Here is a 22,691-nt window from a genome sequence, read left to right on the forward strand (position 1 = left end):
TCCAGATAGTCTCCCATCTTTCTGTCCATCTGCCCTTCCACAGTGGAGAGGGCATCTGGGGAAAGGGAACAGGTGAGACTCCCAGTGCCTCACTGGTATGTTTAATTTATTTAAATTTAGGAGGACTGCAGTCTAATCAGATGGCAATTAATTCCTTGTTCATTAGGGGACTTCATGTGTGCCTTTTGCATATGGATGAGCCACAGGGTCACAGTGTCCCTCTAAAGGGAGAGTTGTGGAAGGTGAGAGCCCAGGGAGCCCTTCGAGCACGAGCCTCTTGCCCTTCTACTCCAAGTGCTCTTTCATTCCCCCTCGCCTTGGAAAGGCCTCCAGCCCTGTGGGGAACGCTGGAAAGGTTAAGGAGGCTTCTTCCCTCACCTTCCATGTAGCCCTTCCTTCCCTACCCACCTACCTCCCCCAGGCCCTTCAGTTTCCTCCTGGCCCCCTCCCTTTCCATTCCCTCTGAAATCTCCTGTGCACTGTGCTGACAGTCCTCCTCAGAAGGCTTGTTTGCTCCTACCTCTGCAGGGTGGTCCTTAGTTCATGACTCCGGTCTCTGCTCTCCTCTGGAGCAGCCTGTCCTAACACTGCCCTTGTCCTAAGACAGACACTCGTCACCGACCGTGTGCTTTAGGGGCTCAACTACACGTCTTTCAATATACAGTACAGCTCGTCAGCATCTAAAACATACCTATCAGTGTGTGTGTGTGTGTGTGTGTGTGTGTGTGTGTGTGTGACACACACTCCTATTTATAGCCTCAAAGATAAAACACATGGAGGCAGGTACATTCCGGGCAGCCCACACGGCTCTCTTGGATACTATATTGTCTCCTACTTCCGTGGGGCTACCCATTTCTAGAGAGCAGGTGAGGCACAGATGGGGGGGTAGGGTGGGGAGGAACAGGACACAAGACCTAGGTGGTTACCAGAGCAACAGAGCCTAGCAACAGCTGAGAAAACTGATGTGTGGGCTTTACTAGGGCTGTTAAAGAGCCAAACCTAGAATTGGGACCTTAGAGGTGACTGATCCCAGCTGGGCAGCCTGTGTTCCCTCCCCAGACACACCCCTTGATTCCACCCCCACACCTTAGCAAGTGGGAAAACCACACTGAGCTGCACACAGGCTCCTGGTGCAGCATAGCTTTTTGGCGGGCAGTCGTGGGCAGGGCCATGGTAAGGAGCAAGGATGAAAATAGAGCGGGTAGAGCATCCTCTCCCTTTGACCCTTTATCCTCTGCCTTAGCTGTCTTGCCCAGTGCGGTGTGGTGACTCATGCCCGTAATGCCAGCATTCAGGAGGCCAAAGTGGGCGAATCTAGTATGGGCCAGCCTGGAAACAGGGTGAGAGACTCTGTCAAATCAATCCATTGCCTTTCCGGCTTGTTCCATTGCTCGTCCTAAGAAATGTCCCCCTTTTCTTTGTCTTTGGTCTCTCTTGACCCTCACTAGTAAGGAACAAGCAAGCCTTACAAACACATCAGATGCAGGTTCTCCCCCCTCAAGGCTCTTTCTCCTCTGGAGCCTCTCCGGTTCCTTCCTTCATCCTGTCCTAAGTTAAGGTATCCATTAGTCTCCAGCTTCAGGTAGAGTAGGCCAGGTGACAATCTAGTCTGAAGAAGTTTTTCATCTCCCCTTTCTCTCCCATTCTCCTTCCTGTCCATCCTCTTCTGTGTATGGGGCTGGGGGGAGGGTGCCAGGGGTTGGGAATTATAAGATAAAACAGGCAACTAAATTATCTTGCAAAGGCTTTATTTGAAAATTTTGAAACTTACATCCCACAAGATTATCACCACAAGAAGAAAGAGATAATACAAAAATATATATCACAGCATAGGAGCCAGGTAAGAGGGAGAAGGGAGCTGGAGAGATGAGCGAGAAACAGGGAAGAATCTGAAGAACGGAAAAGGAAGAGGGGAGGAGGGGATGTGAGGGGACTCAGGGAGAGAAGGGTGGATATGGAGGCAGAGCTCCCAATGGCCTTGAACCAGCTGGCTTCAGTTCCTGGCAGCCTAGGTACATTAAGGGAGGCCTTAGGGGAGGGTGGGAGATGGAGGACCTGTTGAGGGGGCTCCGAATTCCATACAGACACATACACACAGACAGCCAGGACCGACAAAACAAGGGACTTGGGAGGGAAGGGAGGACATGGGAGTCCCTTCTCATGTAGTGCAGCAGGAGACTCCCCAAACCCAGACTTCTGATGACAGAGTTTAACAACTGGGCCTCACTACCCCCATTCCTGTGGGGGAGCCCTCAGTAATACCAGCATCCTTGGAATGGGATGGAAAGACACAGATGTGAATGAGGCCATGACAAATGGTACAAGGAGCCCCTAGCTCACCTCCCACCCACCTCTAGGGCAGCATGCAAGGGCCACAGAAGCTAGACCAGTGGGTGCTGATGAGGCAGAGTGGGCACACAATGCCATATATTGGAGCCAGAAATGCTCGTGCCCAGTCTGAGATGGGCACAGGGAATGTAAAGGGGGCAGGACATAGGCAACATGAGGGAGAGAGCTAGGAGCCAGCTGAGCAGACGTGAATGGGGACACGGCAGAGGAGCAGCGTGGAGAGCGTGACTGTGCTATGGCCTGTGAGGGTGTGGGTGAGTGTGCAAGGCTTTCATGTGAATGTGCAAGGGTGGGAATGGGAGACCCCAGTCACTGGAGGACAAACGCTTGGGCTTGCCCATGGGATTAGTGAGTGTCCCAGGTTGTGTGCAAGGACAGGAGCTAGGAGCCCCCCACCATGGCCCCAATTCCCCATGGTTGCCCCACCCTCAGTGGATGGTGGCTATGCTGGCCACTTGGCCTCCTGCTTGGCAGCACCCCAACATGGGGGGCATCACAGATTCACCAGGGGAATCCTGAGAGGAAGAGGGAAAATGCATAGTCAGGAACCAAGGAGTAGGCTGAAGCTGCAGGAGAAGTCAGGGTTAAGAGGGCAGAGCTGGAATTAAGGGTGGTAGGAGGATAGAACAGAGAACCTAGGAGTGCAGGGCGCCCCATTCCCCTTGAGAGGATCTGACCAGCCCCCTTGGGAGGCCCAGGAACTAGATCAGGAAGGGTGTCATGTACTGCATTAGGGAAGACCACCCACCCAGGAAAGATAACTGAAGGTCTAGAGATTCCCTCCTCACCCTCCCATCCCATCAGCCCCTCCCATCCCATTGCCCTCACCGGTTCAACTGGAAGGCTGGAGCCCCCTTAGGCTGGGGCATCCCAGGCCGGGGTCCCCCTCGGGGTTCCTCATGGTCGGGGGTGGGGGTAGGCGAGTCCCCAAAAGCCCCCAGCACAGTGACTCCAGCAGGAGACAGGTCTGTCAGTGGCTGCTGGCTCTCCTCCTGCCTCAGGGCACCTTGCTGCCCTGAGGGCCTGCGCCGCTTCTGGCTACGGTCCCAGCTTGTGCATCATAAGGAAAGAGTCTTCTCACAAACTCGAGTACTCTCTCGGTTCAGCATCCCTGGTTAACCCAGCTTCTCCTTCCCCAAACACCCCCAACTTCTCCACAGCAAGGAAACTGGCTTCTGAGACCGTCAGACTATTCCTTCTCCTTTCCTCTAGATCATTTTTGGAGAGCCACAAGCTTAATGACTCCTCCCCACCAATACAAAGCCCCTTAAAACTGCCCCTGCCACGCTGATGTCCAGAGGAGCCTTGCTCTCCTCTGCAGGGACCGGGCAGAGTTAGTTCAAGTTCAAAGTCCGTTAATGACTTGGGCACCTGAATCTAACGATTCTCTCAGTAAAGTGTGAAGGACTGTGTGACCCACTATTACATGTGTTCAAAGAAAGCTCCCAGTTTTCTTCCTCCTGGACAGAAGCCCCGAGAAAAGGTGCTGCAGCAGGTTCAGTTTCCTGTGTTGTAGAGAGCTGCCCACCAGAGTCCTCAGTTTAGATGAAGTCCTCCCTTCCCTCCCACTGCCCTTGTATGTTTTCTGGAAGAACGTGAACTGATTTCCCCGAGTCTTCCTCCACTCCAGTTAGCTTTCCTCAAGCTCTCCCCTTCATCATTTCCTACTCCTGAGAAACTTGTCCTTGGTCTTGCCCTGTGCCTAGCCTTCCACGCCATCAGGCATCTCCCAGCTTACCAGAACTTGAAGATGATGCCGGTAGCCACAAGAACGATGATGATGGATATGGTGATCGTGACGTAAAGCTGAGGGTCCACACCTGATGGAGAGGGAAGAAGGTTGTTGGGAGGCCTGGGGCAGGTTCAAAGTGGGTGTGGCTGAGTGTTGCCGTTGGACTCCACACTGCCTGTCTCCTCTGGGCTCTCCCTCCTCTCCTATAATCAGCTTTATCCTGAGCTGTCAGCTCCTCTACTTTCCCGAACATTACATGTACCAAATCTTACACATACATGTGGTGAGGATGAGGCTCCAAGGTCAGACAGAACTATCTTCCTGTATAGAAATGGGGTAGAGGTATCAGATTACCTTCCCTCCGCTAGTGTCCAGCACAATATGTGCTAACACATTCCCTGGTAGTGAGTGACCTTCCTCCATGGCTTCCCCCTGCCTGGAATACCCATTCTGGGTTTTTTGTTTTTGTTTTTGTGTTTTAAAGATTTATTTATTTTATTATATGTAAGTACACTGTAGCTGTCTTCAGATACTCCAGAAGAGGGCATCAGATCTCGTTACAGATGGTTGTGAGCCACCATGTGGTTGCTGGGATTTGAACTCAGGAAGAGCAGTCAGTGCTCTTAACCACTGAGCCATCTCACCAGCCCCCATTCTGTTTTTTAAGATCTAGCTCACACGTCAATTGTTGGATCTGCCCTGATCCCCAGGGTAAAACAGTCTCTCACTTCTCTACATTCCTAAACACATGCTGCTCTCGCTTCTTTTAGGGTGTTTATTAATGTTGACTCATCCCCAAGTGTCTCAACATCTGTTTTCAGCAGTGGACCTGAACCCCTTCAGAGTGCACACAGCAGCTCCACCTCTACATCCTTTGCCAGCCTGTGCCAAACCTGGCACATTTGCTGGAGACACAGATAATTTCGGCAGATCATAGTCTTCAAGCCCCCCCCCCCCAATCCCTCACATCCCTACCAGCCTTGCTCACTCACCTTCTCCACGCCCTCCAAACAGGAAGGGCCTCAAGGTAGCAGGTGTTTCCCCAAGGATGAGCCCGTCTCCGTCATCCCGCATGGAGTCTGAGTTAGGGTGCGGAGTAGCCAGCCCATGTGGGGCTGCAAAACCATAGTCCAGGGGCAGAAATCCAGGATTGACCGAGTTGGGGTCCCCTCCATCCTCCCGAGATACTGTGGGACCCCACACTATAGCCCAAGGGTACTGAGATGAGGGAGGCCCCTCTTCAAAGCCTGATGGGGTAGCAGGTGGGGCAGTGCCTGGCACAACCTGCCGACGTGATCTTGGGACCCGTGGGGATCGGCTTGGTGGAGGCGCCCGCTCCCAAACACACACATGGCGAGGGGCTGAGGGCCCACCGCGGACGCAGGGGGGGCGGGCTGGGGCTGGTGGGGATCGATGGGAGGAGCCCTGAGCAGGTGGTAAAATGGATAGCAACAGCAGTGGCCAGAGAGGGAGGAGTTGGGACAGCAGTTGAGCAGACCTATAGGAAGGGAGAAAAAACAAGTGAGACCCAGGCGATGGGCTCATGTAGAAAAGGGTAGGTTTGCACCAGGAGTCTTGGGTACCTCCCTCCAGGTTTCTCTGCTTGAGCAGGTGTGTTAGGAAGACCCTGGCCCCATTTTGTCTCTTCCCAAGGGGCCAGTCCTTAATAGGCCCCAAGTTGGCCTAGGCAGGAAAGAGCCTAATCCCCCAGGGAAAGTGGTCTCCAAGCTCCCTCTGCTGGGCCAAACTTACCACATTCTGCACTCTGGATCTGAGATCTTCCTCAGCTGTGACCCAGATTTTTGGCCTTTACTGGAGGGAAAAATGAGGGTGTCACACCCTAATCTGGCCTGTGAACTCCCCCATCTCATCCATCCACCAGTCCTGCTCCTTCCTGCCCCACCCGGGCTGCACAGTTACCCACCATGCTTCTGCTTCCCAGAAGCCAGTGTTTCCCGGCATACTTTTAGGGGAAAACTCCCTAAACTAGCCCCCTGCCCCACCTCCAACATCCCAGATGGGGCCCATTCCCTCCTGGCCCCAGTGTCTGTCTACCCTTGCCTCTTTGGCTTCCTTCGTTCTCACTTCCTCTGCCCACAGCTCCAGGCTTCTTGGATCTTAATTTAGAGCCAAGAACCTTGTGATTCCCTGAGCACCTACCGCTAGGGAGGGAGTTTTTGAGTGGGGGAGGGAAGGGAAGTCAATCTTAGTGAGTGTTGGGGGGGATGCTAGAAGCTCGGTCACCTCTTGAAGCGCCAGGCACTTCTTTTATGATGGAGCCTGGAAGCTAGCTGCCTAGCTGCCTTTTCAGACAAACGGGAGAAAACAGTCGGTGGGAGGAAAGCTACAGGACAGGCTTTGGGGTTTGCTCTTGATGCTTAACCACCCAAATGCATAGGTGCATTCTGAAAGAGGGTGGAGCTCAAAGGAAGCCACCCCCTCAACTGTGGCTGCTCCGGGGGAAAAGTCCTAGGAGAATCTAGATGGTTGGTTCTGAAAGGAAGTGCAGTCTCCAAACTGAGGGTGGTGAGGCCTGAGGGGCTGGGATCTTCAGAGAGAAGAAACATGTGACACCCTGTGTCTTCTGGATTCCTAGTCTCCGTCTGCATGTTGAATACCCCAGGGAATAAGCTAGGGAGGGGAGGGGGTGCGAGAGGTGAAAGGCTGCGAGGGAAAAGGTTGGTCAAGAGTGAGAAGACGGACAGACAGCAACTGGAAAGGGAGGAGATGGGGAGGGAAGAGGGGCTACAGGAGGTTGGCCAAGGATGCTGAAGAGAGAAGACGGCAGGGAGGGAAAAGAGAACAGGCATCAGGCAGGAGGATGGAGGGGTCTGGTCAGGGCAGAAGCAAAGAGAGTGGAAGAGAAAAGGAAGGTGGAGATCAGAGACGGGGAGAGAGTCATTGAGACAGATTGGAACACGGTGTTGAAGGCAAAATCAAAAAAGGAAGGGACGGGGACCAGAGGTGGGGGGGGGGGGGTGGACAGAACAGCAAAGATGGAGGAGTTAGGAATTGTTTCTTGAAATTGAAAGAGATATGGAGACAGAGCTGGAGGCCAGGTGAAAGAGAAGGGAAAGGAAAGAGACCGGGGGCTCAGTGGGAGGAGGTTAGAAACGGGAGGAAAGAAATGGTAGCCGAACCAGTGGAGCGGATAAGGACTCAGCGACACCAGTGGCCCGCTACTCCAGGGCATACCTGCCCCTTCGTCGGCTACAACCCACCACCACCAATGTCAACTCCAGCCCCTTCACACACCCCGTACCCCTTTGTCACCCCCTCCAGGAAGTCCGCAGTCCCCAAGCTGGTGCGCCACCCCACCCCCTTCGCGCTCCTCACCGACCTGTTGTGCGCAGAAGACGAACTGGGGGTGGGGTGGGGGAACCGGGCCCCATCTCTAGCAGAGCCCCCCAATCCCGCCAATCCCACAGGCCTGCGCTCCCTGGATAGGGTTGGAAAGCGGTGCGAACCGGGAAAAATGAGGAAACGATCGGCCAAGGGATTTGGAGGGAGCACCCAGAGCGGAAAGGGGACCTGAGGCAGGAGGATGCCCGAAGCTGCAGGATGAGCTAAAGGCGGGATGGAGGCAGACGCGGAGACGTTGACTGCTGCACCAAGAGGGTAGGATGGAGTCAGGACAGCGGAGGGATGGAGGGCACTGTGGAAAGGAGCTCTGGGAGACTGGAGACGGCTGGAGACCGCGCCAGGAGGGGAGGGGGGCGAAGGGCGCGGAGCTGGCACTGAGGAGAGCAGAGCCTGCTCCCTACGGGTAGGGGCTTTGGGTCCCCCTCGCTCACCTGCATGCTTGGTGTGGCGGCGCGACGACTGCAGGCGCTCGGAGCTGCGCGGGGCTGGGGGGTCGCAGAAACGGGTGGGGCGCCGGGCATGGTCGGCAGGTTTGGCTGGCAGCGAGGAGCTGGAGCCGGAGGGGGGCGGGCGCCCGGGGCGCGGGGCGGCGGCGGCGGCGGCGGCGGCGGCGGGAGACGCTCGCTTCGGCTGGGCTCGGCTGGGCTCGGCCGGGCTCGGCTGGGTTCGGCGGGCGACTTGGACCACTTGGTCTCCGCCTCTCCTTCTCACGTCTGTAGGCCACGCACGACTTAACCCTTCGTTTGCCACGCTGCGAGCTCAGCTTTTGTCCCAGGTGCAAGGTTGGGAAGAGGAGCAGGGATGGAGGGGGTTGGGGGGGACGCAACCTCCTTTGGGTTGTGATGGTAAGCTTCCTCTCTACCTAAACGCAGCTTCATAGACCTCATGATTTTTTAACCCCCAAGCAGTCTGAGATTCTGAGTCATCCATACATTTGAGTCCCCAACTCTGGCAAAGGTGGAAAGGCAGCTCAAGACCGTGGGTGAGAGGACCAAAGAGGGGTGGGAGAGAAGACTGCATACGCAAATTGGAGTGCCCCCAGCAGATTAATCCCTCATTTCACTAAGATCCTTCTTATAATTCATTCTCCCTGAAGCAACCCAAACAGTCCTTAAATGGTTCAAGACTCGTTTGCTATACTTAGCTTTTCCCGAGACTCAGAATATCCAACACTCACTATGGCTCACAAGGAGGCCCCGTAGATTCCCGCCTCTGGGTATCTCCAGCTTTCTTTCCTAAGGATTTCCTCGGCACAGGCACAGCCCTAGTGCAGTTGGGGAATGTTCCTAGACCAGAGGCCCTAGAAGCCTGCCTCCGGGCTTTGCACCCTGCTGTTCCCTCTAGAAGTTTCTCCTTGTCTGTTCCCAAATGGTCTACACGGGCTTACTTAGATTCAGGCTTCTGAGAGCCCTTTTCTAATCTCTTAAAACTCCCTTGACCTGGGCCGTGGAGATGGCTCAGGGGACAAAGGTGCTTGCCACCAAGCCTGACTACCTGGGTTCTATCCCCAGGACCCACATGGTGGAAGGAAAGTTGTCACCAGACCCCTGAACAAGTGGTGTGACACATACACTAAATAGATGTAATAAAAAGAATTCTGGGGCTGGTGAGATGGCTTAGCGGTTAACAGCACTGACTACTCTTCCAAAGGTCCTGAGTTCAAATCCCAGCACCCACATGGTGGCTCACAACCATCAGTAATGAGATCTGATACCCTCTTCTGGAGTGTCTAAAGACAGCTACAGTGTACTTACATATAATAAATAAATAAATCTTTTTAAAAATTCCTTTGACCCTACCCATTCATACCTAACCCTTCTCCCTGCATGACCCCCCCCCAACCCTGCGCCCCAAACTTCTAGGAAACCACACTTTCCTGTTTTCCCTCCAACCCCCCTGGCTGTTCTTTACTGTCTTCCTCAGTTCTGACCTCGACATGTTGGCGCTCCTAGGGCTTAGTCCTTGGCCTTCTTTTCTTTCCACGTTCTTTGTCCAGTGATCTCATCCAGTCCCAGGGCTTAAACACTCTGTAAATGTCAGTGAGTCCTAAATTTACAAATGAGTGCCAGACTCATTTGTCCAACCGCCCACTTGACATATCCACTCCGTCCGATGTCTAATAGCCAGGCAAACCTAACGTGACTCAAGCAGATGGCTTGAACCATCCCACCCCCAACCCTCTTGTGTCCCGAGCTCTTCATCCTAGGACATGACAACTCCTTGTTGTTCAGGCTAAAGGTGTTTTGATTTCCGGTTCCTTCCCTATACCTGCATCTCCAGCAGGTGCTAAAGCCCACACTTTCAGAGCATGCGCAGATTCTACCCCCTTCACCTTTATTGTTCGAGGCCGGATCCACGCAGTCATCCTGTATCTGGAATTGCAGTATCCTCTTAGGAGCTCCTTCATTTCGGTCCTCATCTTTTACAAAATACTCTTTACAATTACCGGTAACATTTTGAAAGCTAAACCATAGCATGCTCTCCCCTTTCAAAATATTCAAGGGTCAGTGAGATAGCTCAGCAGGCCATCAAACGTGACAAGCTACCTTGGATACTTAAGACCCGCAGGGTGCGGGGAGAGAACCAACTCCTTCCTACAACGTTGTCCTCTGACCGCCATATGAGAGCACATGCACGTGCACACCCTAAATAAGTACAATGGAAAAGATACCAGTGTGTGCCCCCTTCATAACAGTGCTTCTGCCAAAGCAGACTCCCTGTCATCCCAGAGCATCCACAGCCACTCTCAGATCCCTCTCCGTCCCATGCTTCTCTGTTTTTACCTGGCTGGCTCTTTCTTGACCTTCTGCTCTCTGACCAAAATCTAAAGGGGTCTCCATTTCATCCGTGTTTCCTTGTCTTTTCTCCACTATCGCCCTCTGGCATGGTTTTGTATCTGTTTGCTATTTATCGTCTTCCTCCAAACACTGAGAGAAAACATCTCGCATGCTGTCTTCGCCCGACATCCTGACTACAGCTCTGTCACATGGTAAAAACTCCATCCTCATTGCTTGGTGAACAAGGTCTGGGATCTGTCCCCCGCCCACTCTGGACGCCGTTCATTCTCTCCCTTGTGTCCCCTGCTTTCCCTCTCTGCTTGCATTCTTGCATTCCCTCATCTCTTCACTCTGCCCTCAGACACAACCCTCCTGGCCATCCATCTTCCTCCTCCTGCCCCTTAGCATCCTCATGACTCCCGGCTCTCCAGCGGCCGGGCAGCCGCTAGCTAAGCTACTCTCCTTCTTGCCTGTCCCTGACAGCCTTTCACTCCAAGTCAGTGAGATGCCCTCCCTCCCAGTGTCTCCCAGTGGCAGGAGAAAGACAGTGCATTTCATAGGAAAGCACAGCTGTCCGGCATTGCAGGGAAGCTTGGACAACTCCCACCACTGCCTAGGCTCCCAGGGAGCCTGGATAAGCTCCAGTGGACTCATTGTAACCTCGCGAGGACCGCATTGATCAAATGAAAAACAGTGCCTTGAATGTGAAGCTTTGCATCATGATCAATTATTTTTACTGTTCTTTATTCCTTTCACCAAATGTTTATTTATGTGAGACAGAGTCTCATAAGGTCTGGCCTGGCCTTGAATTCACTATGTAGCTGAGGGTAACCTTGAACCCCTGACCTCCTGTCTTTATTTCCTTAAGTGTTGGAGATTACGGCAATGCAGCACCACACCCAGACCTCAGCAAATAGTTTTCGAACATTAACTACAAGCTGGGTAGGGCGCTGGACCAGGGCATACAGTGAAGAACAAAAACAAAGTCACCGCAATCCTCGTGACTTACAGTTTAGTAAGGGAGACAGTGAGCCATCATGTGGTGATACGCTCGAGGCGTGAGTCACTGGTGGAGCACGTGCTTAGCATGTGCAAGGCTCTGGGATCTTTATTACTATTGCTGTACTCAGAGAGTGCTCCCGGTATGTGTCTGGGTGAATCTCTGTCTGTTTGTAGCCCAGGCTGGCTTTGAATTTGCAGTCCTCCTATAGGTCTGGCAGATTTCTATGTTTTCCTTTAAATGTCTGTGTGTGTCTGTGTGTGTCTATGTGTGTGTATGTGTGTGTGTGTCAGTCCTTGTACCCCAGTGCATGTTTGGAGGTCAGAGGACAGCTTACTGAAGCAGTGTCTCTCTATCATGTGGCTCCCAGGGATTGAACTCAGGCCATCAGACTTGGTAGCAAGTGCGATACTCACTGTACCACCCAGCTGGCTCCATATTTCTAGGCTTCTTCCTTTCCTCAAATGCCCTGTCTGTCTGTCTGTCTCAACTGATGGTTGTGCTGCTCTATTAATAAAACAGGAGCAGGCAGAGAGTTCTTACCACCCCCATCTTCCTGCACCATCTTCTGGTGGACCCCAAAGTTGTCACTACAGACACTGTCCCCTCCTGTCCGGAAGCCTTCCTGTCCCTCTCTCTGCTTGGTTGACTCTAGCTGTGTGCAAGCTTGTTGAACTTTCTTAATTGCAATTCTCCTTGGCTGCCTCTCTCTACTTCCCACTTTCTTCAAAGAAGACCTCCACTCATCTCCTCCGCTGTTCCCCTCCCCCCTTCTCCTTCTCTTCTACAAATGCAAATCTAAAGGGTTTCCATTTGTACTTCACTATCTGTTGTTTTTAAGATAGTCTCTCTCACTATAGAGCCCTAGGCTGTCCTGGAACTCCTCATGGAGATGAGACTGGCCTCTAGTTTGCACTGATATTCCTGCCTCTGTCTTACAAACTCTGGCATTGCAGGCAAGAGCCCCCACCTCCATTCTGTAATTCATATTCTCTGTGAAAATCAGTTCACAGAACAGCAGGTTCCTTTGTGTATCTTCACATGTACTTCATTATGGTGCATTCTGCTCCCATCTGCCCACCCCTTCTTGCCCCTCTCTACCATTCTGCCCCCTCCTGCTTTCCTACCTCATGTGTTCTGTTGTTCTCCCCCCACTCCTCGATTAAGGCCTCTTTTTTTTCCCTGTTTTATGAACCGTTTCTGGTTTCCTAGCATTTACCCACATTCACTCCCACGGCATGCGTTTATTTAACAATTAGCAGCTAGGATCCCCATCTGAGAGAGAGAGAACACGCAGTGTCTAGCTTTCTGAGCCACGGTTATCTTAATTAATATAATATTTTCAACTTCCAGTGATTACCCTGCAGACTTCATACTTCGTCTTCCTTTGCGGCACAATGAAGTTGCATTGTTTCTATGGGCAACATTTCCCAGCCCACTCGTCTGTTAATAGACATCTAGGCTGACTCCGCTTTCTTGATATCATGAAGAGAGCAGTAACAGACATGAGTGAGCATGCGTCTCTGTGGCAGGATGCAGAACCCTCTGAGTATATATGTGCCCAGGATATTGTGGCTGGACCATGTAGTAGTTCCAGGTGTATTGTTTTGAGAAGCCTCCACGTTGATTCATACGGTGACCACTCTAGTTTATGTTCCTACCCGCAGTGGATAAGACTTCCTTTTGCCACATGTTAATGCCAACATTTGTGCTCTTGGCTTTCTAGATAGAAGCCATTTTGACAGGAGATGGGATCTCATGGGAGACAGGGATTGAGTTCAGCTCTTCATTCAGGCTTGGCAGCGAGCACCTTTAGCCACTGAGCTATGTCACCGCTGTATGCTTGTACCGTATATGTACATGCATCTGCAGGTGCCGACACACACACATGTGAAGGCCAAAGCCTGTGATTTGATGGCTTCCTCTGTCCATGCTCGCCTCATTGAGACAGCTTGCCACTTCAGCTAGGCTGGCTAAGCAGCAAGTTCTGCTTCTCTCTCCCTGCCCCAACCGGTGCCCAGACTTGCAAGCATACACAGTCATGCCTAACTTTCTATGCGGATGCTGGGGACTGTATTTTAGGTCCTCGCAGTTTCAGAACAAGCACTCTTAGCCACTGAGCCATCTCCTCAGACCCTTGGATACCTTAAAGATATTTATCGGCCAAGTAGACATCTTTTTTTATTTAAAAAAACGTTTTTCTCAAAATCAATAAAATGGTTGCTAATGATATTCTGGTCTACCTGTAGATCAGTGCCTAGCCCAGCCTTCATAACAGAGGCTCCCCCCGGCAGCTGATGGGACAGACACAGAGACCCACAGGCAAACATGAGGTGGAGAGAGAGCCCAAATCGAAGGTCTCCATTGGATCCTTCCCTTGGAGCTCGGGGATCCCTGAAGAGGAGTCAGAGGGATAACTGTAAAGTCCAGAGGGGACAAGGACATCATAAGAACACAGCCCACAGAATCAACTAAGTGGGGGCTCATAAGAGCTCACAAAGGCTGAAGCAAACGGCAGTCTTGGAGCCTTGCATGGGTCTATGTTAAGACTGTACATGTATGCTATGGTTGTTAGCTTGGTGGTTTTGTGGAACTCCTAACAGTGGGAGTAATGGGTGTCTCTGACTCTGTTGCCTGCTCTTTGGACCCTTTCCTCCTGCTGGGTTACCTCACCCAGCCTTCATATGAGGGTTTGTGCCTTGTCTTATTGCATCTTGTACCATGTTCAATTGCTCTCCCCAAGAGGGCTGCTCTTTTCTGAAGGGAAATGAAAGAGGGGTAGATCTGGGGGAGAGGGGAAGTGGGAAGAGTGGAAGGAAGGGAAACTGGAATCGGGATGTATTGTGTGAAAGAGGAATACATTTTTAAAAAACTCATTTCTTCTAGTGGGCGATTTGCCTGCATGTATGTCTGTGTATTCTGGTGCCTGCAGAGGCCAGAAGAGGACTCGAATCCTCTGGAACTGGAGTTGCAGTTGGTTGTGAGCCACTATTAGAGTTCTGGGAATCCAACCTGGGCCCTCTGGAAGAACAAGTGCAAGAGCCATCTCTCAGGCCTCCCCTTGTCCTTCTGTGACAAGCTTCTAGTCAGTTCATTGACCCACTGAGGAGGGCAGGTTTGTTTGTGTGCGCTTAATATTTACAGTTATTTAAATATTCTAGAGGCCTCGTTTAAGATAGAGCTGACAAAGATTTTTCTCTGATGCTATTGACTACTTATTTGTTAATAATTTGTTTTGCTGTACAGAAGCCTTTAAGTTTTATGGAATCTCATTTCTTAGTTCCTGGGGCTATTTCCTGTGTCACTAGGATCCTACTTGACAATCTCCTGCCTGTGCCTGTCTGTGCCTGCCTGTGCCTGCCTGTGCCTGTCTGTGCCTGCCTGTGCCTGCCTGTGCCTGCCGGTGCCTGTCCGTGCCTGTCCGTGCCTGCCTGTGCCTGTCCCTGCCTGCCTATGCCTGTCCGTGCCTGCCTGTGCCTGTCCGTGCCTGCCTGTGCCTGTCCCTGCCTGCCTATGCCTGTCCGTGCCTGCCTGTGCCTGCCTGTGCCTGCCTGTGCCTGTCTGTGCCTGCCTGTGCCTGTCTGTGTCCTGAAGTGTTTGTCCGGTGCTTTCCTAGTGGTGTCAGTGCTTCAGGTTCAGATTAAGGTCACCGATACGGTTTGAGTTCATTTTGTGCCTCATAGTAAGAGGCAAGAACCCAGGGCTGGAGAGATGGCTCAGTGGTTAAGAGCACTGACTGCTCTTCCAGGAGACCATATGTAATGGGACCTGATGCCTCTTCTGGTGTGTTTGAAAACAGCTACAGTGTACTAAGAAAGAAGGGAAGAAAGAAAGAAAGAAAGAAAGAAACAAAGAAAGAAAGAAACAAAGAAACAAAGAAACAAAGAAACAAAGAAACAAAGAAACAAAGAAAGAAAGAGAAGACAGCTACAGTGTACTCACATAAAAATAAATACATAAATAAATCTTTAAAAAATAATGTCTAGAAAAAGATTTATTTATTTTATGTATATGTACACTTCAGCTGTTAGACACACCAGAAGAGGGAATTGGATCCCATTACAGATGGCTGTGAACCACCATGTGGGTCTCTCCAACCCCAGCCAGTGTATATTTTCAAAACTTTTGTAAAAAGGGAAAGGGGGGGCCGGGCGTGGTGGTGCACGCCTTTAATCCCAGCACTCGGGAGGCAGAGGCAAGCGGATTTCTGAGTTCAAGGCCAGCCTGGTCTACAAAGTGAGCTCCAGGACAGCCAGAGCTATAAAGAGAAACCCTGTCTCAAAAAACAAAAAAAAAAAAAAAAAAAACAAAAAAAAAAAAGGGAAAGGGGGGCGGGGAATGGGCAGTGGCACACACTTTTAATTCTAGCATTTAGGAAGCCGAGGCAGTGGCATCTCTGTGTTCCAGGACAACCTGGTCTACAGAGAAAGTTCCAGGACAGCTAAGATTACACAAATAAACCCTGTCTTAAAAAGAATTAGGGGACTGGAGAGATGGCTCAGTGATTAAGAGCACTGACTGCTATTCCAAAGGTCCCTGGTTCAAATCCCAGCAACCACATGGTGGCTCACAACCATCCGTAACGAGATCTGACGCCCTCTTCTGGTGTGTCTGAAGACAGCTACAGTGTACTTACATATAATAAATAAATCTAAAAAAAAAAAAAAAAAAAAAAGAATTAGGCCGGGCTGGCAAGATGGCTCAGTGGGTAAAAGCACTGACTGTTCTTCCAAAGGTGCTGAGTTTAAATCCCAGCAATCACATTGTGGCTCACAACCACCCACAATAATAACTAAGGCCCTTTTCTGGTGTGTCTGAAGCCAGCTACAGTGTACTTATGTATAATAATAAATGAATCTTTTGGGCCAGAGCAAGCAGGAACTGAGCAAGCGGGGCTGACTGGCAAGCAGGATTGACAGGGGCAAGCAGAGGTCCTAAAAAATTCAATTCCCAACACCCACATGAAGGCTCACGACCATCTGTACAGCTACAGTGTACTCACATAAATAGATAGATAGATAGATAGATAGATAGATAGATAGATAGATATTTAAAAAAAAAAAAGAATTGGGTTTCCATAGCTGTACAGGTTTACAGGTGTCCCACTGTCCTATGTGTTTACTTCTTTCCCGTACCATGCTGTCTTTGTCACTATGGCTGTGCTGTAGTTTGAAGTCAGGTAAGGTAATACCTCTGACTGTTCTACTTAGAATTGCTTTGGCTAGCCATAGTCTTTTGAATTTCCATGAGAATCATAGGGTTTTTGTTTTGTTTTGTTTGTTTGTTTGTTTCAAATTCTGTGAAGACTGTCTCTGGAATTGTGATGAGGATGGCATTAAATCTGTAGGCTGCCTTGGGTAGTATTGCTAACCTGCCAATCCAGGAGCGTGGAAGTTTTCATTGTCCAGTGTCCTCCTCAATTTCCTTTCCGATGTCTTAAAGTTTCTCTTAGAAAGGTTTTTTTGTTTGTTTGTTTGGTTTTTTTTTTACCTTTTGTAATTGACTCTTTTTTTTTTTTTTTTTTTTTTTTTTGGTTTTTCGAGACAGGGTTTCTCTTTATAGCTCTGGCTGTCCTGGAGCTCACTTTGTAGACCAGGCTGGCCTCGAACTCAGAAATCCGCCTGCCTCTGCCTCCCGAGTGCTGGGATTAAAGGCGTGCGCCACCACGCCCGGCTAATTGACTCTTTCGAATTGGTAACACAGCACATGCCCAAAGCAAATCCAGAGGTTCTCATTTTCATTCTGTCCAATGTCCTTCGACTGCTATCCCTGACCTCAGTGTATTCCTTCAAAGGTTCTCAGTATATAAAGCAATAGCACTAGCGCTCTAAAATCCCCACCCCTCCCAGGGGCTGGAGAGATGGCTCAGTGGTAAAGAACACCCAGTACTTTTGCAGAGGACCTGGGTTTGCTTCCCAGTGCTCATGTGGTGGCACAGAACCATTTGTAACTTCAGTTATAAGAACTGTTACAGTTTTGAGCTACTACACGGGTTCTGGGAATGGATCTAGGCCCAGGGGAAGAGAAGCCAGTAATCTTACACCTGAGCCATCCTTCGCTCCAGCCTTTATTGCTCCTTTTTTACTTTGCTGTGGGTCTTTGAGATCTTCCTATATTGATGAACAGAAATCACTGGTCTTTTTACACAGGCATAGAATTCTGATGCATGCATGCCCTCTTAATATCTCTTGAATCCATTCTCAGTGAGGCTTCTACCCTAAATCACTGCCTGAAATCTTCTGTGTGAACACTGCCTAATATCCCTATGTTTCCATACCTAAAGGTCAGTCAGCAGGGTGATTTCTTTACCTGACTTGTTGGTGGTGGTGTTGGTTTGGTTTCTTTTATTTATTTTTTATTATTTACTTAGTGTATGAGTATTCTGCTGCATGTATGCCTGCAGGTCAGAAGAAAGCACCAGATCTCCTTACAGATGGTTGTGAGCCACCATGTGGTTCCTGGCATTAGAACTCAGGACCTCTGGAAGAGCATCCAGTGCTCCTAACCCCAGAACCATCTCTCCAGCTCATGGTTTTGGACCAACTTCCTTCCTTCCTTCTTTCCTTCCTTCCTTCCTTCCTTCCTTCCTTCCTTCCTCCCTTCCTTTCTTCCTTTCTTTCTTTTCTTTCTTTCTTTCTTTCTTTCTTTCTTTCTTTCTTTCTTTCTTTCTTTCTTTCTTTCTTTCTTCCTTCCTTCCTTCCTTCCTTCCTTCCTTCCTTCCTTCCTTCCTTTCTCTTTCTCTCTCTCCCTCCCTCCCTCTATCCCTTTCTCTCTCTGTGTGTCTTTTTATTTATTTTTTATTTTTTTATTGGATATATTCTTTACTTGTATTTCAAATGTTATCCCCTTTCCTGGTTTCCCCCCTCCCAGGAACCGCCTATCCCATCCTCCCTCTCCCTGCTTCTATGAGGGTGTTCCTCCACCCACCCACCCACTCCCACCTCCCCGCCCTTGATTCCCCTACACTGGGGCATCTATTGAGCCTTCATAGGGCCAAGGACCTCTCCTCCCATTGATGCATGATAAGGCCATCCTCTGCTACATATGCAGATGGAGCCATGAGTCCCTCCATGTGTACTCTTTGGTTGGTAGTTTAGTCCCTGAGAGTTCTGGGGGATCTGGTTGGTTGATATTGTTATTCTTCCTATGGGGTTGCAAACCCCTTAAACTCCTTCAGTCCTTTCTCTAACTCCTCTCTATTAGGGACCCTGTGCTCAGTCCAGTGGTTGACTGTGAGCATCTGCCTCTGTATTTGTAAGGCTCTGGCAGAGCCTCTCAGGAGACAGCCATATCAGGCTCCTGTCAGATGCACTTCTTGGCATCCACAATAGTGTCTAGGTTTGATAACTGTATATGGGATGAATCCCCACGTGAGACAGTCTCTGGATGGCCTTTCCTTCAGTCTCTGCTCTACACTTTATCTCCATATTTTCTCCTGTGAGTAGTTTGTTAAATTCTAAGAAGGACTGAAGCTTCCACACTTTGGTCTTCCTTCTTGAGTTTCATGTGGCTTGTGAATTGTATCTTGGGCATTCTAAGTTTCTGGGCTAATATCCACTTATCAGTGAGAGTGCATATCATGTGTGTTCTTTTGTGACTGGGTTACCTCACTCAGGATATTTTCTAGTTCCGTCCATTTACCTAAGAACTTCATGAATTCATCATTTTTATTTTTATTTTTTGTTTTGTTTGTTTTGTTTTTTCGAGACAGGGTTTTTCTGTATAGCCCTGGCTATCCTGAAACTCACTTTGTAGACCAGGCTGGCCTCAAACTCAGAAATCCGTCTGAATTCATCATTTTTAATAGCTGAGTAGTACTCCATTGTGTAAATGTACCACATTTTCTGTATCCATTCCTCTGTTGAAGGACATCTGGGTTCTTTCCAGCTTCTGGCTATTTTAAGTAAGGCTGCTATGAACATAGTGGAGCATGTGTCCTTATTACATGTTGGAGCATCTTCTGGGTATATGCCCAGGAGTAGTATTGCTGGGTCCTCAGGTAGTACTATGTGCAATTTTCTGAAGAACCGCCAAACTGATTTCCAGAGTAGTTGTACCAGCTTGCAATCCCACCAGCAACGGAAGAGCGCTTTTGGTTTTTCAAGACAGGATTTCCTGGAACTTTCTTTGTAGACCAGGCTGGCCTTGAACTCACAGATCTGCCTGCTTCTGCCTGCCACGTGCAGGGATTAAGCCACCATATCAGCTTTTTACCAGATGAGGGTGTGTTTGACATTCTGCCTCTCTGGTTGCTTGCACCCCATCCTCTGAGGTCTCATTGCCGGTCCCTGTCTCCCATCAGATGTCTCTATCTGTGTCAGCGCTCATTCCCCCAGGAAGTCATTTAGTTTCTAGGTTCTAAATACAATTTTTTTCCTCATCGCTTTCCAGTATTATTTCCATCTCTGTTGTTTGGCTTCGGCTACTATTTCTGACTAGCTACTTGTCCCTTTTTAAACATTCTTTTCTTAAAAAATATTTGTGTTTATTATTTTAAATTGTATGCCTGGAGCTGGTAGTCGTATCAAATCTCTTTAATCCCAGCACTTGGGAGGCAGAGGCAGGAGGACCTTTGTGAGTTCAAGGCCAGCCTGGTTTACAGAGCAAGTTCTAGGACAGCCAGGATACACAGAGAAACCTTGTCTCAAAAAAGGGGATGGGGCAGAGCATCTCCACACTTATTTCTAGTTAAACAGGACTGTGGTGGTTTGAATAGGAATGGCCTCCACAAACTCACCCTAACCCTAAGACAAGGACAAAATAGTTGAAGTCATTATTTTTAATATTTAGCGTTTCTATAGCTGCCTCATGTTTTTTTTCTTTAACCTTATCTTATGCATACATCGGAAAAGTTTTATGCAACAAAATTCACAGGACATAAAATTTACCATCTGATTTAAGTCTACAGTTCCGTGGTATTAAATACATTCATGGGTTAGGGATATAGTTCAGTTGGTAGAGCTCTTGGAGTGTATGAGACCCTGAATTCAATCTCCAGCACCTCATAAATTGGGCTTAGCAGCACACACCTCTACTCTTGGTATTCAGGAGATGGAGGCAGGAGAATCAGAGGTTCAAGGCCAGGACTAGAGGTAGTACAAGGTTTCCGGTAGATGCACGAGGGTCGAGTTCAGTTCCCAGCAATGACATAGAAAGCCAGTTGCAGAGGCAGAGACTGGGGGAATCTCTGGATCCTGCTCCAGGTTCCATGAGAAACTCTGTCTCAAGAAACAAGATAGAGAGCAATTGAGGAAGTCACCCACATTGACCTCTGGACTCCATGTGCACATACAAACATGAACATGTCTACCCATATATGCATGCAAACAAGAACGTACACACAGAGAAAAAATTTTTCGGGCTGGTGAGATGGCTCAGTGGGTAAGAGCACCCGACTGCTCTTCAGAAGGTCAGGAGTTCAAATCCCAGCAACCACATGGTGGCTCACAACCATCCGTAACAAGATCTGACTCCCTCTTCTGGAGTGACTGAAGACAGCTACAGTGTACTTACATATAATAAATAAATAAATCTTTAAAAAAAAAAAAAAAAAAAAAAAAGAAAAAAACAGAAGTTTAAAAAAAAATTTTTTTTCAAGGCCGTTCTTGGATACGTGAGATCCCAAAATGAACAGTGAGAAATGCATTCCTGATGGAATGCCATCCCTCTCTGTCATCTCCATAACTCTTCGCTTGCTCGTTTGTTTCTAGTACAGGGCCTCAGTATACAGAACTGCTGGAGCCAAGTGTGGTTCTGAGCACTCAGGAGTCTGAGGCAAGATTGCCAAGAGTTCAAGGCCACCCTCAGCTACAAGGCAAGACCCTGTACTGGCTATTTTTGTGTCAACTTGACACAGCTGGAGTTATCACAGAGAAAGGAGCTTCAGTTGAGGAAATGCCTCCATGAGATACAACTGTAAGGCATTTTCTCAATTAGTGATCAAGGGGGAAAGGCCCCTTGTGGGTGGGACCATCCCTGGGCTGGTAGTCTTGGGTTCTATAAGAGAGTAGGCTGAGCAAGCCAGGGGAGGCAAGCCAGTAAAGAACATCCCTCCATGGCCTCTGCATCAGCTCCTGCTTTCTGACCTGCTTGAGTTCCAGTCCTGACTTCCTTTGGTGATGAACAGCAGTATGGAAGTGTAAGCCGAATAAACCCTTTCCTCCCCAACTTGCTTCTTGGTCATGATGTTTGTGCAGGAATAGAAACCCTGACTAAGACAAATTGGTACCAGCAGAGTGGGGTATTCCTGTGACAACCTGACCATGTTTTGGGAGGACTGTGGAAGGACTTTGGAACTTTGGGCTTGAAGACCCATTTGTTGTTAAGAGCTCTGTCAGATGTTGTGTAGGAGCTTGGAAGATAATGCTGAGAACAGTGCAGAAGATGGAGGCCTGGTTTGTGAAATTTCAGAGGGAAAATTAAAGACTCTCTTCAGGGCCATTGCTGTTTTTATTGTGAAGATTTTGTAGTTCTGGTTAGCTGGGGCTGAAGAATCAGCTGTGATTAACAAGATACCAGAACTACTAAAGCAAAAACTTTGCATTACTGGGACTATTGATGCTGGTTAGCTGGAGCTAAGAAATTAGCGGTGATTAAGAAGAGACCAGCATCGTTGAGGTGACATCTTCTGGGAAGTGTTTTCTGAAAGCACAAAGAGGCTGTGTTCCAGAGATAGGCAAGGTTGTACTCCTTCTGCAGTGGGACTTGGTAATGTGTAAGGGTCACCCAGGTGGTACTGGTTTTGAAGGCATGAAGGGGACATGCAGAGCAGCTGAGGCTAAGCACTGTGAGAGGCCATGGAAGGCCATTGGTGAAGGTGCAGCCTCAGTTGTAATTGAAGGCCCAGGACTGAAGGGGTCATGCAGTGTTTTGGAGATGCCAGTACCATGAGATGACCACCAAGAGCAGCAGCAGCAGTGGAGTACAGGCATCTGGAGCCCAGAGGATGATGTGTGTGCTACAAAGGGTATGGCTGGAGAAGTGACCCAAGCCCTTGGAGGAGCCCAGAAGATCGTGAGTTGGATCCCAGACGTTGGACGGTTGGAGATTGATTTTTGCTTTGATTGTGACTGTGCCCTGATATTTTCCCTCTTGAAGGAAGAAACTGTTTTAGTGGAGCCCACAGTTAAGAGACTTTTAATTGTAAAAAGACTTTGGATTTTAAAAGAGATGGATATTTTAAAGAGATTCAAATTTTAAGAATATGTAAAGACTGTGGGACTTTTAAAGTTATTTAGATCTTGGGGATGAATAAGAATGTAAGGGTTGAGGCTTACTAGTGATGTGTTTGTGTGTCAAGTTGACAAGGGGTCAATTGTACTGGCTATTTTTGTGTCAACTTGACACAGCTGGAGTTATCACAGAGAAAGGAGCTTCAGTTGAGGAAATGCCTCCATGATATACAACTGTAAGGCATTTTCTCAATTAGTGATCAAGGGGGAAAGGCCCCTTGTGGGTGGGACCATCCCTG

General features: G+C 49.2%; 1 protein-coding gene across 1 annotated transcript; it reads right to left on the reverse strand.

Annotated features, from left to right (window-relative positions):
* Positions 1 to 1,751: 1,751 nt before the first annotated feature.
* On the reverse strand, positions 1,752 to 8,016 carry Pianp (PILR alpha associated neural protein). Its single transcript, XM_021165124.3, has 6 exons — positions 7,876 to 8,016; positions 5,834 to 5,893; positions 5,074 to 5,579; positions 4,088 to 4,169; positions 3,178 to 3,399; positions 1,752 to 2,864 (listed from the first exon to the last, which is right to left on the reverse strand). Exons 2-6 carry the CDS (start codon positions 5,836 to 5,838, stop codon positions 2,843 to 2,845), a joined length of 837 nt encoding a protein of 278 aa, XP_021020783.1. The 5' UTR covers positions 5,839 to 5,893; positions 7,876 to 8,016; the 3' UTR covers positions 1,752 to 2,842.
* Between the last annotated feature and the right edge of the window lie 14,675 nt (positions 8,017 to 22,691).

This window comes from Mus caroli, unplaced genomic scaffold (assembly GCF_978045245.1).
Source record: "Mus caroli unplaced genomic scaffold, Mus_caroli_1 scaffold_7, whole genome shotgun sequence".
Lineage (NCBI taxonomy): Eukaryota > Metazoa > Chordata > Mammalia > Rodentia > Muridae > Mus > Mus caroli.

What these genes read in the sequence shown, in the direction of transcription:
- Pianp (XM_021165124.3), bottom strand. An exon ending in GGCATCATCTTCAAGTTCTG is followed by an intron (nt 3,400 to 4,087) that starts GTAAGCTGGGAG and finishes ATGATGCACAAG; the next exon opens with CTGGGACCGTAGCCAGAAGC. An exon ending in CCAGCCTTCCAGTTGAACCG is followed by an intron (nt 2,865 to 3,177) that starts GTGAGGGCAATG and finishes TCTTCCTCTCAG; the next exon opens with GATTCCCCTGGTGAATCTGT.